This window comes from Halichoerus grypus, chromosome 13, assembly GCF_964656455.1.
Source record: "Halichoerus grypus chromosome 13, mHalGry1.hap1.1, whole genome shotgun sequence".
NCBI lineage: Eukaryota > Metazoa > Chordata > Mammalia > Carnivora > Phocidae > Halichoerus > Halichoerus grypus.
Window position 1 is genome coordinate 36472625 of NC_135724.1, and position 15865 is coordinate 36488489.

Sequence of the window (15865 nt, forward strand, 5' to 3'; positions counted from 1 at the left end):
TTTGCTTGACTTCCACGTACTTTCCCCCTCATACCTCATGTTTTCTTACCCTTTTGCTAGATCTTCCTCCTCTTCTCACTCTTCAAAAGATGAAATGTCAATCATCTAACCTAACCTCTTTTTCATCTCCTCCACCTGTAAGGCTATCTCAACCAACCCCATGCCTTTAAATTTACTTGTCCAAATTCATAGCTCCAGCTTCAACATCTCTCCTAACCCCAGGCTTTTATAAATACATGCTAATTGATTTATTTCCCCATATTTCTATTTTCTTCTTCTTTCTATCTTGGCAAGTATCACTGTAACTGAGATGGCTGCTCAGGCCTAAATTCTTACTCCCCCTTTTCTCTTTTACTCCATATCCAACCCATCAGCATTCTGATAGGTTCCATCATAAAAAATGCAATCAGAATTTTAAAACTTCTTCATCCGTGCTTGCCTAGTCCATGCCACTACTATCCTCTGCATGAATTCTCTGTAGCTGGAAAATGTAAATTGGTAAAACCAGTGAGGGAGCAGTTTTTTTTTTTTAACTGAGTGAAATAAAAAAGTGCCTACCTCTCAGCACAATAATCTCACTTCTACTGTCACTTTTGGCCATAACCCTTGGTAACAAATACATTTTATGTTAATCTAATACACACATCCTGAAATAATGATTAATTAAAAAATACTTTTACTACATAAAACACTCTGCTATCTTCTATTTCACTAATTAAAATGCTAAGGTATTCACTAAACTGATTTTACGATCCATTAGTGAGTAAAGGGTCCTGAACTGTAATTTGAAAAGCATTGTTCTACAGAAAAGTGTTAACATTTGTAGAAGAGAATACATGTAAAAGGATGTTTACAGAGACACTGTAACCATAAAGTATATACACATAAAGTAAAAGAAAAATAGATAAACTATGGCGTATTCATACAATGGACTTCTACAAAGCAGTTAAAATGAATGATCCAGAACTATGTGCACTGACATGGATAAATCTCAAAATCAATGCTTGAGCAAAAACAATTTTTAAAAAGTTGCAGAAGGATATGTGCATATGCTGTACTACCATTTACATTAAAAATATAAAACAGCTAAGCTATATTATTTATATATAGACATGAAGAAGTACTTTTAAAACATGAACAGTAATGATAAATGGAAAAACCAGAACGATGGTTACAGCAAAGTGGGATGGAACTGGGGAGGAGTATACAAAGGGATTCAACTGTAGCCATAAGGTTTTATTGCTAAAAGCAAAATATAAAGAAAATATGGCAAGTTAAGATTCAATAAGGCTGGTGGTTGGTACAAAGGTTTATTATCTCCTATACTGCTGTGATCGTATAGTGGTTAGTACTCTGCATTGTGTTATCTCCTACAGCTTCCTGAATGTTTATACCATTTTATTTTTAAAAAATAACAGTTAAAGAAACAGAAGGCTAGTTTTTCCAAAAAAATAAAATTTCCAAGAGATCCCTAGTAAAAAATGGAAAATACATGATAAAAAATACTTTAAGACAAATATTTTGAAGCATAATTTTTATTTCTTTAAATATTTTATTTATTCGAGAGAGACAGAGACAGAGAGAGCACAAACAGGAGGGGTAGGGGGAGAGGGACAAGCAGACTCCCTACAGAGCATGGAGCCAGACTCGAGGGGCTCAATCCCAGGACCCTGCGATCATGACCTGAGCCAAAACCAAGAGTCAGACGCTTAACCAACTGAGCCACCCAGGCACCCCAGAACTGATTATTTTTTAAACGAAAGTTAAATTTACTTTAAAAACTAGAAAGATTAAAATGCTATTGTTATACTAAATATCTCACAAATATTTATATGTATAAAAATGGTTAAGTGTAGGGTTTTGTGTCTACATTTTTTAAATGTCAGACAACAATGATAAAAACTTAGCAATAAAAAACTTAACAAATAAAAAATTCAAGAGAATAGCTCAAAGATAGTCTAGAATTTTTCCCTGGAAGAAGAAAAAGGATAAGAAAAGACAAAAATATGAGAGAGTAAAGAGAATCAATTCAAGTAGTCCAAAGCCTGGCTAATGGGAGTTCTAAAAAGGAAAAACAGACGGATGGGACATACAAGAGACCTGTTCAACAGGGATGCACATGACTAACCAGACTGCACACCTTTATTACCACAAGCACACAATTTAGCTGACTTGAAGGATACTGGTACAAAATGCCTTTAACCTACCAATCCACAGCAAAGAGAGGAAACAGAGGAATAGTCGATGATGCCGTAGTCATGCAGTCCACAAAATGCAGGCTGAGGAAAGATACAAGATACTCTGCCTGGTCCTCAGGGGAAAAAAATAGAGAGAGAACCTACAGAGACTGAGAGAGGCTTAAGAGATATGTGCACCATTTGCAATGTGTGGACCTTATTTGGATCCTGATAATAACACTACAAAAAAAGAAAAGTATTACATAACTAGGGAAATCTGAATACTAACTAGGTATTTCACGTTATTACGGAGTTACTGTTAAATAATTTTTTTAGGTATAAATGGTATCATAATCTTCCTTCCTATACGAGTCTGTATCTTTCGGAGACACATACTGAAATATTTACAAATGGTACACCTTTGCCTGGAACTGGGGAATCTGCTTCTAATCGCACTTAGCTGGTTTTTCACAAAAGGCCACAAACCACAGGGACTTTAGTCAGTTGGCGAATTCCGGAGCTAATGACCCAAGTAAGAGTAAAAAAACAAATTTAGAAACCAGTGTATTTTATAACCTAATCCTGCAAGCGACACTCCATTACTTGTACTGTGTTCTACTGGTCATACAGACCAACCCTAGTACAGTAGGAAGAAGATACATAGAGGTGTAAAGACCAGGAGACAGAGACTGTGGGGGGACATAGAAAAGAGCATAAGTAAGAGACAAGACAATGAGGAATTACTGAAGCGAGGTGAGGAACACATGAGGGTTCCGTATACTACTGTCTCTTTTTGTACACATTTGAAACTCCCCACAATCAAAGTCAAACAAACAAAAAACTTTGAAAGATACCTGCACAGAGATGGAGCAAGAAGGTGTAAAAAGGCTACTCAGTGACAGTAGCAACTTGGTGCCAACTCCCTAAGTGGCCCACTCCCACAGAGACCAAACGGTTGGCAAGAAGGACTGCATATCAGCAGCTTGTGTGAAGTAAGACTTTCAAATCTAGGCAGTCCTCATCAAGCCCGAAATTCAGTGCACAAGCATGTGTATCACACCATTTAAACACTGTCCAAAACATAAATGCTTAATAAAATGTGTTAAGAACAGTAATGTACATAGGGGAATACTCTACCTGGAACAGTAACAATCAAGGCTCTTTTTAGCACAGACATCATTAACATTTCAACTGCAGACTTCCCTGAAGAGTGTAGCTTTCTTTAGTAATTCTCTTTTTTTTTCTTCTTTAGTAATTCTTGTATCGTTCAGGAGAGTTAACAGCTTGGGAAAACTTAAGATTATAACGAAGCTTCTTTTGACTGGTCGCCACTTAGCCAATCTGCTGGATGAACACACTGATACACTCCATCCCCCACAGTTTAATTTTTATATGCACAGTATTAAACGGTGGCCTCTTAGGACTCATTCACAGCTGTGCCATGTACTAAACTATAACTGCTTTTGCTTTCTCTGAACAACTTTTTAAAGTTTTCCCTGGAATTATACTGTTTCCCTGCTATGGTTTTCTATGCACTTACTAACTGCATCCCAAACTCCCCATCATCTAAATTGTTTCCAGAGGCATTCAGCTGTACATCATCCATCTTCTTGAAGCCTCTCCTGGCGTGCGTGTCTTGCTTGCTTCCATCTGGGTGGCTGCCTCTTGGCCTAACAACTCTCATCCAGGGCTCTCCCTTCACCATCCTCGAGGGATTCCCACCACATTTGTTTTATGCCAAATCCCCTGTCTTCCACATCCTGTGTCCATCTTTTCTCCTGAGTTTAGGTCCTCATTTGGTGGAGCATAATCTCCAGTAACTTTCCAAGACAGGGTCTGTGGCAGCTCAATGTTATGAGACTTTGCATTTCCAAAAATGTCCTTTTTTAAACTATGCATTTGATGGCAAGTATGGACAGATACAGAATTCTAGGTTGGCAATTCTTTCCTCTGGAATTTTGCTCCTTTGTTTCCAGGATTGCTGCTGAGTTGCACTAAGTTTTGCCCTTTTCTTTCTTCCTTTTTAAATTCCAAACACTCTTTGGTTCTCCTAGTGTATCTTCTGAATAGTATCCTATTCTTGTTTTATGGTTGTAATATGTTTTATTATTTCACTGGGATTAATTCTTTCTAAGTTTTCTTCTCCCTGAAGAGTTTTTGCTTCCTCCAACTTGCGTATTTCTCTTTCGGGGACTATTCATGTTTGAGGGTTTTTTGTGATTGTCTAGTATTCCTTGGTTACATATTTGTTATAAAAATAGGGAACCAAAAAGCTGAATATTAGCTTGGAGTGATGATTACTATGAGTTTTTTTTTCCCCCACTCTGTGCCTAGTCCTACTCTGTCAAGAATGATCCTCAATCTCTTGCCTGGAGAAACATGGCCTGGCTGTTGGCATTAATGAGAGCCACAGAGGGCAAGGTGGCTAGGGTCTCAGGAGCCAAATATGTATGTTCACTTGCTCCATGTGTTTTCTGTATAGTTCCTTTGCTTTTAATGGGTGGGGCCTGCTGTCCTCTACCCCAGATGCCTTATGTTCCCTTCTTCATATGGAGCAACTGGGCTTCTTACATTGGTGGTGGGAGTGTAAATTGGTATAATCATCCTGGGAAAATGTTTGGCAGCACATACTAATGCTATATAAATGTATAACCTATTCCTTTCCCCTGTACATACCAAACAGAAACAAGAGCCTAAGTCCTCCAAAAGACACTCACAAGAATGTCACAACTGCTTTATTCATAACAGTCAAAAGGTGGAAACAACCCCAAGGTCTATCAATGTGTAAATAAGTTATGGAATATTCATTCACATAACACATTTATCTTGATGTGGATGATCATCAGATAGGGATATACGTATATGTAAAAATTCAGTAATCTGTATGCCTATGACTGTATACATTACGGTTTTAAGTCACATACATCTTAAAAGAATCTTTTTTAAAAAGCTGATTATAGGAATGTTTTGAGAAGTTTAATATCCCCTACTAATCTATTAAGATAAATCATTATTTTCCAAAGCCTAAAATTTATAGCCTAATGATCAGTAGTATTTTTATCAGTATTTAATTATTTAAGTGGGTAAGTAGTAACTTAGTGATACAACATTCACTTAAAGAACAGTCAACACTAAAGTGTAATTTATTGGGAATTCAGAACACACTTTTCATTCAAATTCAATGCTGTCAGGATCACACTAGGTACTTACCCTTCTAACCTGACATCTGGTAAAGATCTGTTGAGTGCGATCATCTCACTCGCCATTAAATTGAACTGATTGATTTTAAACATCTCTTTCATCTTTTCTTGATCCTCTTTAGGAATGACGACTGGTTTCCCCATTTCTCCAGGACCTTCATGAGGCTTTTGTACTGGCTCTAGAACTAAGAATATGGAAGAAACTTAACTAACATCAATAGCAATTGATAAACGTTTCTGTTTAATAACATGAGTTTAAATTGGACCCTCAACAACCAGAGCCATTTCTGAGCCCATCCTCTCCCAGTCTGTAAAACCTCCTAGGGGCTGCCCTGTGCTTTTCTTCCACACCAGTGTCCTCACTCAACACCTCCTCACCCTGCACTATTCACCTGCAACATGCACAGCCTTGGCATTCCCATCTCAAAAATCGTTACCACATTAACCTCACTAAAGCACGACCTTCATTGTGGTATTCCTACGATCTCCTAAAGTCTAACTCTTTAATACGGAAATTTAACCTAACTTTCCAAACCTACCACCTGGCTCGGCCCTCTACCATGCCACTCCCCACCCCCACTTCAGTACTTAATCCTTCAGTCAAATAGCAACTCACTACTTTCCTTCCGATGTGCATCATGTTTTCCTGCTTTGGTGCCTTTGCTCACAGAAGGCCCCTCCCACAGCACCTCCCCAGTCTTATTTCTGTAATACCAACCATCTACTTGTCTTTTAAGGCCCAGCTAAAACAGCTTCTCTTGTCTGCAGCTTTTCCAAATCTCTCTCTAGTGATCATCTACTACTCTTGAGTGCCACGTCATTTCATCAAGGGCTCTTAGGTCTCTATCAATTGCTCCCTCCTATAATGATTGCCAACCTGTCTTGTGGGCCCTCCACTAGATTACATCTCCTTTTAGCTCAGGTTTGATTCATTCGTGTACCTTTTGTGGAATTCAGCATAATGTCCTATAGGAGTTTTATAACTATACGCTGAATTAATATGTGAGCAAAAGTGTTATTCAAAATAAGTCAAAATGAAATCCTAGAATCGATAACAGGCATTATAATAAGCATTAAGCGAGGTGGAGCATCATGAAAGATAATTCTAATCAGAAGTAATGTTATCACTTGATATATACATAAAAAGAATAATATTCAGGGACACCTGGGTGGCTGAGTCAGTTAAGCATCTGCTTTCAGCTCAGGTCATGATTCTCGGGGTCCTGGGATCAAGCCCCACGTTGGGCTCCCTATTCAGCGGGGAGTCTGCTTCTCCCACTCCCTTTGCCCCTGCCCCACTCATGCACGTGAGCACTCTCTCTCTCAGATAAATAAAATCTTTTTTAAAATCTAAATTTAAAAAGAGTAATTAATATTCAGCAATTTCCAAATACTGTTTCTTGTTTTACACTTTAGAGATGTTCAAAAGTGTTCCAAGAAAAACAAGTTCTCAGATATATTAAACTTGGAAAAAAGTATATTAAACTTCTCATCTAAAAGGCATGGGGAAAGAATGAGGTAAGGTCAAGAATGGGATAAAAATACTTGTTTTGTACATTACTTGTTTATTTTTAAAGCTGAAATTTTTATTCTCCCGTTGTTCACTTTTTTAGGCACCTCCAAAAAGTCTCTACACAAAAATAGACATCAAGGCAGTAGACAAACCATCTCTCTTCAGCCAGGTTTCATCTGCCCAAGAATAGCACTAGCTGGTAAAGCTGACCTGTAAGATGGTTGTTTCAGATGGTGGTACAAAGCAACCTACAAACACCAGGGCTGTAGAATACAAAATTACTGTGTCTTCAACAACTCTGTCTAGAATATAAAAACCTGTCTTAAGACTACCATCAAGAAAAAAATGGTATAAAATAATTTTGCCCCTGTTCTCAGAATGAACTGTGATTTTAGGAGGGCATTAAAATATTAGGAAATAACTTTAAAATTATAGAAAACTCATGTAAAACCATTTTTAAAAACAAATCCTGCCTAATGTTTGCCAAATAACTAAGCTCTTTATTTTTTTAATCATGTTTTTTTTTAAAAGATTTTATTTATTTATTTATTTATTTGACAGAGAGAGACACAACAAGAGCAGGAACACAAGCAAGGGGAGTGGGAGAGGGAGAAGCAGGCTTCCCGCAGAGCAGGGAGCCCGACGCGGGGCTCGATCCCAGGACCCCGGGATCATGACCTGAGCCGAAGGCAGATGCTTAACGACTGAGCCACCCAGGCACCCCTTATCATGTGTTTTTGACAGAGCGTGCATGTGTGCAAGTGGGCGGTGGATGGGGGGGGTAGAGGGAGAGAGAATCCTAAGTAGGCTCCACACCCAGCCCAGACTCGAGGTGGGGCTCGATCTCATGACCCAGAGATTATGACCTGAGTCGAAATCAAGAATCGGATGCTTAACCGACTGAGCCACCCAGGCTCCCGAGAGAGAGAGAATCTTAAGCAAGCTCCACACTCAGCATGGAGCCTGATGCAGGGCTCGATCTCACAATCTCGTGATCATGACCTGAACCACAATCAAGAGTCTGGCACTTAAGTAACTGAGGCACCAAGGTGCCCCAAAGCTCTTTAAATATTAGGGTTGATAGATTTCAAAAACTGTCAGTGACAAGCGTAATAAAACCTATAATACAAGTACAGATGTATAACCCCCATATACAATTTTAAATGTTGAAAAATCATAAATTATAAAACTCTTAGAATCAATTCTACTTACTTACTGTCTCAGGAAAAAAAAAAAAAAAGAGCAACCAACAGATTTGGGAATTGGGATGTTCAGGGGTCAGCAGAAAGCAGCAGAGTTCTGGAGGTGGCAATTATCCTGTGTGCATGGCAGAGTTAACACAAAGAGCAGGTAGGAGATATCTAGTGGACCTGATTATAAATATCATTCAGTTACCTGAGCCCTATTTTAGTATAAGATGATGCTTTAAAGAAAAGTTAAAATGGGAAAAAATTTTTTTCATGCTGTTTAGTTTTTAAATTAAGAATATTAAGTTATACAGAACACCATCTATAACATATTTTTGCTGGGGTGAGGTGGTAGGGGCAGGGGGAAGATCCTGAACTTGATCAAGCCTCCAGACCTACCTACCAATTCAAAGAAAATATAGGGCACTGAAGGACATGACAAAAAGTGTTAAAGGGATGCAAATACTGACTGCGGGAAACTGGGAAAAAGAAACCACCAATTTCTTCGTCAACAACAACAAAAAGATTAAAAGGGAGGACAGAGAAAAAGAGGTATCCATGTACCCATGTATCCATGCCACAAGACTAGTCTTGAATTGACAACTGCTGAAGCCAGACGGCGGGTATATGGGAGTTTTATTTTCTCTACTTTGGTTTATGTTTGACATTTTCCATAGGGGTTGGGGGAGCATGAAGGAGGACTCCAGAAATTACTACTGTGAGGACTAGTAAGTATAAACTTGATTGCTTACAGAATAAGAGACTACATGGCCAGAATGTTAAAATCTTGCCCCATCATTATGAAGTAAAACTCTGGCTTTAAGATCTTAAAGAAACACGGGGCGCCTGGGTGGCTCAGTTGTTAAGCGTCTGCCTTCGGCTCAGGTGATGATCCCAGGGTCCTGGGATCGAGCCCCGCATCAGGCTCCCTGCTCCGCCTACTTCTCCCTCTCTCACTCCCCCTGCTTGTGTTCCCTCTCTTGCGGGGTCTATCTCTCTCTGTCAAATAAATAAATAAAATCTTTAAAAAAAAAGATCTTAAAGAAGCAGACAAAACTGTACAACATATACAATCCTGATGTTGCAACATTTTACTGATTTGACCACTTGGTACTTACTAATAATCTGAATATCTAGTATAATGCCCACATTATATCATTTAACCTACTGGTACACATGAGATTTCCAAGCTACAGTGGAAATTACCAAGAATTATATAACTATTACATGACTTACAGAATCCACCACAGTACTCTAATTGAGAGATTATAATATCCTAAAGAATTAAATGGACTAGTCAATTAGGTTTCTTTGGCAAAGAACTCAGGATAAAATGCACGTGGATAATGAATAGATTTTCACTACTAATGTGCTTGCAGATTAAATGGTTAAGCATTAACTTCCCATGCATTCTACTTACCAGTCTTTTATGTAAATTAAAAGTGAGTTCAGTGAAATTTTTGTTTGAGAACAACCAAAATGGGCTTTGGATATCATTTCCTGAACTGAAAGAAAATTTTTCTTGGCATAAAATTTTACATGCAGTTCATTTCTAACAATCAAATCAACTTTGACAAGGGAGAGACCAAAATGTTAATCCAAAGTATTATGTGAGAACAAATGGTTTTTATATTTCAGGTAAACGCCATTTATAAAACAATAAAGTATCATATCTTTAGAACTTAATTACCAAGAAAACTACAGATTCACTCTAAATGCCACCAGATCATATCAATATACACAAACCACATGATATACCTTTGAGCGTACTTTAATAAATCTTAGAAATTTTTAATTTGTGTTTTCCTCATGTAAGTAGAATAAAGAAGTATAAAGTTATAATACCCTTGGGGGGAAAATACTAATAAAAGGCTAAAATCATTTCTCCCAAATGATTTTATCTTATTACACAATTATCACCTTTACTGTTTTTAGGCATTACATTTTATCTATCCCAAAATATTTTTTCCACATTTTAACAATCTTGGAAAATAGGATGTGGCTTACAATGGTAACTGGAATGTTTCTGCTTTCTTAGTAGTATATAAAATATTAAGTATTCTATAAACAAAAGTATGTAAGATGATGACGAAATACAACAAATTACCTGATTTTTTAACATCAAGATTATAGGGGCGCCTGGGTGGCTCAGTGGATTAAGCGTCCGACTCTGATTTCAACTTAGGTCATGATCTCAGGGTTATGAGATAGAGCTTGGCATCAGGCTCCGCGCTGAACGTGGAGCCTGCTTAAGATTCTCTCTCTCCCTCTGCCCCCCGACTCCCCCCTCATGCGCACGTGTGCTCTCTCTCCCTCTCTCTCAAAAAAAAAAGACATATCAGAATTATATAGCAAAATTCACTGATAACTCTCTGCTACCTCAAATCCTTATCTGTTTCAAACCTCGTTCCAATTTTGTTTGATTTATTTGTAATGTGTTCAGTATATAAAACTCTATACATGCAAAAAAAATTATAAATTTCTGAAAGCCTTTACTAATATTTTTAAGTTTTTAATCACCAAAAGGCTTCCTGATGTTTGATAGTTGAAATAATTCTAGCATACACATATGAAAACTTGAATCATCAACATCTTAATGATCTGAAAATTAAGTATAGTGTTGGCACAAAAGATCAATTCCTACTTGAAACTGCATCTGTAAAAATACTGAATATTCTATACAACATCCAAATCCATAAATTGAGCGAATGAGCTAATTTGGAAGGCAGAAGGGCAAAAAAATATTCCCAGGACACAACCCACACTAACCCCAGTTTCTCAAGGGGAGCCTCTCTAATTCTCCAGCAAGAGAAGAATTTTGCTGTTCTCACCTGGGGTATAAAATGCCAAGTATAAAACTATGAGACAGAACTGCTCAGGAAAACAAAACAAACCAAAACCAACCCCTCTGTAATCACAAAGACTGGCCCACTGTTACCTGAAGTAGGGCAAGTAACAAGTAAATCCTAGAAAATGGATTATCAATGATAATCTTTTAAGAGATTCAACATTATGATAAAGTTAATCGGCCATTCCACTTAAAAATAGGACCCCTTTATTCACAACATAAAGATGAGAATTTGATAAATTTCACCAAATAGGCACTGTAAAGCAGTTCAAACAATGTTCAGAAATGAGATCTTTATGGGCGCCTGGGTGGCTTAGTCATTAGGCGTCTGCCTTCGGCTCAGGTCATGATCTCATGGTCCTGAGCCCGCATCGGGCTCCCTGCTCCATGGGAGGCCTGCTTCTCCCTCTCCCACTCCCCCTGCTTGTGTTCCCTCTCTCGCTGTGTCTCTGTCAAATAAATAAATAAAATCTTTAAAAAAAAAAAAAAAAAGAAATGAGATCTTTATAATACTGAAACGGTAATTCTGGAGTGTCCTATCTGTTCATTGTTTTTTGCCTTTTGCTTTTTTGGTTTTTCAAATGCCATAAAAACCGAAGATCCTGGAGACTTCATGGTACTATCAAGAGACCTCCACTCTTCGGATGACTGGGTACACCTGCTTCTCCACGTCCTCGGTGCCCTCAGCTATGTGTCCTCTCCCAGCCACTTCAGTGCCAGCTCCTCAGGGGCCGCTGCGAGCCCTTCCCAGCCTTATGCTGAGAACCCGCGGACTTCAGGGCACTGGCACCACCCACGAGCTCCCAGCTCCTACTGCACTGAAACTTCACAGGGAGGTTTTTCAAGCCGTTCTTTCTTAGCGTCGACTGTCCCCCTTCCTCAAATCATCTTCCCCCTTTCCCTTTAACTCCTTAAGCTACAAGGAACAAAGTTGCAAAGGGAGGCCTTAAAGCCCCATCTGGAACTGCCAGCCTTCCACTCCATCTCCCTCCATACTGTCTCCTCACCTTTGGGCGTACTGCTCAGTCCTTCTCCCTTGTGCTTCTCTCCTTCTCAGTGGTCCCACCAAACACCCAGATCCCCGCCCTGGCCATTGTAAAGCTTCTTCATTGCCTTTCTCCACAACACACAGGCCCCTTCACGGAACTTAAATCTGCCCTCCCCCAGAGCCTGCTAGCCTCACAAACCTCTTTTGGGAGAACTGGTCATTCTTTCTCAGAAGGTCCCGATGAGGGCTCACAGCTCCATGCTGTTACTCCCAGACCATTTCTACTTTAGGTAGTACTTTTGTACTTTGTATAAAAGCCACTTCTTGTCTTTGATGCTCATGCCACAGTGGCTTTCAGAACTGTATTAACCTTGGCAATTTCTTCAAATACAATCCTTTTCTTATGGCTCTGATACCATACTGTCTCATCTGCTAAGAATGTGCTCCTTCAGGTATTACATTTGTCCCTTGTATTCTAAACCTTCCCCTCGCAGTACATAAAAAATACACGCATACATATGACTTTGCCTCCATTCCTTTAACTACTGCACTACACCTTTTCTTCTTTGTTTTTTTCTTTTTGTTAAGATTTTATTTTTAAGTAATCTCTTTACCCAATGTGGGGCTCAAACTCACAACCACGAGATCAGGAGTTGCATGCTCCACTGACTGAACCAGCCAGGCACGCCAACAACCCCTTTCCTCTGTGTCCAATCTTCCTAAAAGAATAAGCTACACTGTGTCTCTACTCCTTCATGGGTACATCAAATCCACTGCCACTGAAACAGCACCTGCCAGGGTCAAAAAAAAACCCCATTACCAAACATAAAGAAACACCTTATCTTTATTTCAGGTAAAATCTCTGACAAACAACACTCCTGGGTTTTCATGACCGCCCTCCCTCTGGTGTCTCCTTCCACCTCTCACTTCCTGAGAAGCCTCTCTTCCTTTACTGACCTCCATGATGCTCTCCAACACTGGGTCTGTCTCTTCTAAGTCTACACATGCTCCTGGCGCAGTCTTCTGCACAGACAAGGCTTACACTACCACCTACATTCTGCACCTTGAACATCCCTACCAGCACTTCCAAGTCAAATACTCCCAACCCAGCTCTTCCTGCTACCTTCCATCAAAGCTGCTCTACCTCTGGGGGCCTACCTCCTGTCAACTCACCAAACAGGGAAACCTGAGAGGGATCTTAAACTCCCCCTTTATTACTACCTACATTCAGTGGCTCCCCACGTATAGAAATTCCACCACTTACATACTTCTCATATATACTGTTTTCCTTTCTATTTCAGTATCACTTAGTGTAGTCCCCAAGAACTTCTCTGAACTGTCACAACAGCCACGCAGCTAGTCTCTTCCACTATGTCAGCCACATGACCACCAAAAGCTTTCTTCTCAAAGTCTGGATCCCATCAGGTTACTTACTTGTTTAAAATCCTTCAATGGCATGCCAAAACCCTCAGCATGCTATAAAAGGCCTTCTGTGATATGGCCTTTGCCAACCTCCCAAGCTTCATCTGTGCTCCTTCCTCACGTTCTCTATCCATCAACTCTGTTCTCTCACTTCCTTATCTTGCACATGCTTCTTTCCCTTGCTTATTCATCAAACCTAACAAAAACCTGCTCACCCTGACGCTGCTCAACATGAGCGTTATTTCCTTACTGCACCCTCTCAGACACGTGTTCCTTCCGTTCTGCTCTTAGACACATCTCTACAACGCTATTTATTCTATCAGTATTTTACTATTATTCCTTCTCTCCCGTTGGACTGTGAGTTCCCTGAAGGGAGGAATTTTCTCTTATTTTTTTTTGGTGTTGAGCTGCGTATCACTAGCTCTTAATACACTGCCTAGCACATATCAGAGTTTTAAAAACATTCACCAATGGGGCACATGGGTGGCTCAGTTGGTTGAGTGTCCGACTCTTGACTTCGGCTCGGGTCGTGATCTTGGGGTTGTGGGATCGAGCCCCATGTGTCAGGCTCTGCGTTCAGTGGGGAGTCTGCTTTTCTACCTCTCCTTCTGCCCCTCTCCCCACTCCCACTCTCTCTATCAAATAAATAAGTAAATCTTTTTTTTGAAAAACTGCCTAGGATCCCTAGAAAGGAAAATGCAAATAAACAAATATCCATTAAATTCCTGAATATAAGTACAGACTATACCTTAAATAGAAAACAAAATATATTCCTTAAAAACCAAAATAAACATAGGTCCAGATTAGCAATAGCCTCCACTAAGAGTGAAATGAACATACACTCTGTCTTTTCCGGGTCAGGCTCTGCACTCAGCGGGGAGTCTGCTTCTCTCCTTCTCTCTCCCTCTAACCCTCCTGCTGCTCATACTCTCTCTCTCTTAAATAAGTAAATAAATCTTTTTTAATATATATTTTATTTCTTTATTTGACAGAGAGAGACACAGCGAGAGAGGGAACACAAGCAGGGGGAGTCGGAGAGGGAGAAGCAGGTTTCCCGCTGAGCAGAGAGCCCGATGCGGGGCTCGATCCCAGGACCCTGGGAAGGCAGACACTTAACGACTGAGCCGCCCAGGCACCCCTAAATAAATAAATCTTAAAAAAAGAAAAAAAAAATTCACCAAGTGGATCTTCACACACTAAAAGTCCTATTCTTTCTTACTTTTGTGTCTTTGCATTTAAAATAGAACACCATGAGCTCCCACTATAAATGGCAATGAATTAAAGTGGAGGGGAAAGCTACTCTGTTCTATTTGGGAAAAGAGTATCTGAGCTACTGGTGACGGTAATACCCGCCCTTTGAGTAAAATGTAGACAGAGTTATAGTTCTAACAAAAGTTAAGGAGGCGCATTCTGTCACCCAACAAAGTTACTAAACAGCAGAGCCACAGAGTAAAGCAGGAAAGTCAGCAAATTAATAGGCTGACTTTGAATTAAAGTATATTTTATTAAAACTTAAGGGGAGGGGCGCCTGGGTGGCTCAGTCGTTAAGCATCTTCCTTTGGCTCAGGTCATGATCCCAGGGTCCTGGGATCGAGCCCCGCATCAGGCTCCCTGCTCAGCGGGAAGCCTGCTTCTCCCTCTCCCACTCCCCCTGCTTGTGTTCCCTCTCTCGTTGTGTCTCTGTCAAATAAATAAATAAAATCTTAAAAAAAAAAAAAAACTTAAGGGGAAAGTGAAAATTAAAAAGTCAGCGGTTAGCCTAACTAGAGCCCAGTGTTAGCCAATGAGCCTAATTTTAGGCAAATTTCCCAAGAAGAAACAAACAGGACTGGTTAAACAATCTCATCTATAAAAATTACAGTAAGTAGGCACAGTTAACCAATACAAACAAATACTTCTAGATTATAAACTTTAGGGGACCAGGTGCTCTCACTATAAAAATACAAAAAATTTAAATAATGATCACATACTCAAAGCTTACATTAAAACAGTAGTCATTCACATGTAATTCCTAAAAATAGAATCACTATACAGTCAGATTTTCTATAACTAATCATACAGAGTTCAGAGCTCTGAAGAGCTGAATTATTGACTCATAATGCAAAGTCATTTTCATTATGTTTAAAAAAATAAAAAGCAGGGGCACCTGGGTGGCTTAATTGGTTAAGCGTCCAACTCTTGATTTCGGCTCAGGTCCTGATCTCAGGGTCATGAGATCCAGCTTCGAGACAGGCTCCGCACTCAGCGGGGAGTCTGCTTCCCCTCTCCCTCTCCCTGTGCCCGCCCCAGCCCACACACATGCACTCTCTCTCAAATGAATAAATCTTTAAAAAAATAAAAATAAAAATAATTTAAAAATAAAAAGCAACATTTGTTGGTTTGAACACAAGGGGTTCAAAACTGAAATTTCCAAGTGTCCACTGCCAAATATGTTAGTTCTTCCAACCCAGGCCTTCATATTTGTGTTTCCTTTCTTTTCCATACTAAATACTGCAATCTCACTGCAGCCTCTATTATACAGCCTCATCTT

At 39.5% G+C, this 15865-nt stretch overlaps 2 protein-coding genes across 5 annotated transcripts in view; one reads left to right on the plus strand and one right to left on the minus strand.

Annotated features, from left to right (window-relative positions):
- Positions 1 to 15865, plus strand: part of LOC118533873 (zinc finger and SCAN domain-containing protein 30) — a 508183-nt gene that overhangs the window by 201546 nt on the left and 290772 nt on the right. The gene's annotated exons all lie outside the window — the stretch shown is intronic.
- GALNT1 (polypeptide N-acetylgalactosaminyltransferase 1) overlaps positions 1 to 15865 on the minus strand; it is a 124730-nt gene that overhangs the window by 50140 nt on the left and 58725 nt on the right. For all 4 annotated transcript variants that reach the window (XM_078060427.1, XM_078060426.1, XM_078060424.1 and 1 more), the window contains one exon: positions 5388 to 5562. In XM_078060427.1, the coding sequence (XP_077916553.1) occupies positions 5388 to 5562 (175 nt within the window). The remainder of the gene's footprint in view (positions 1 to 5387; positions 5563 to 15865) is intronic.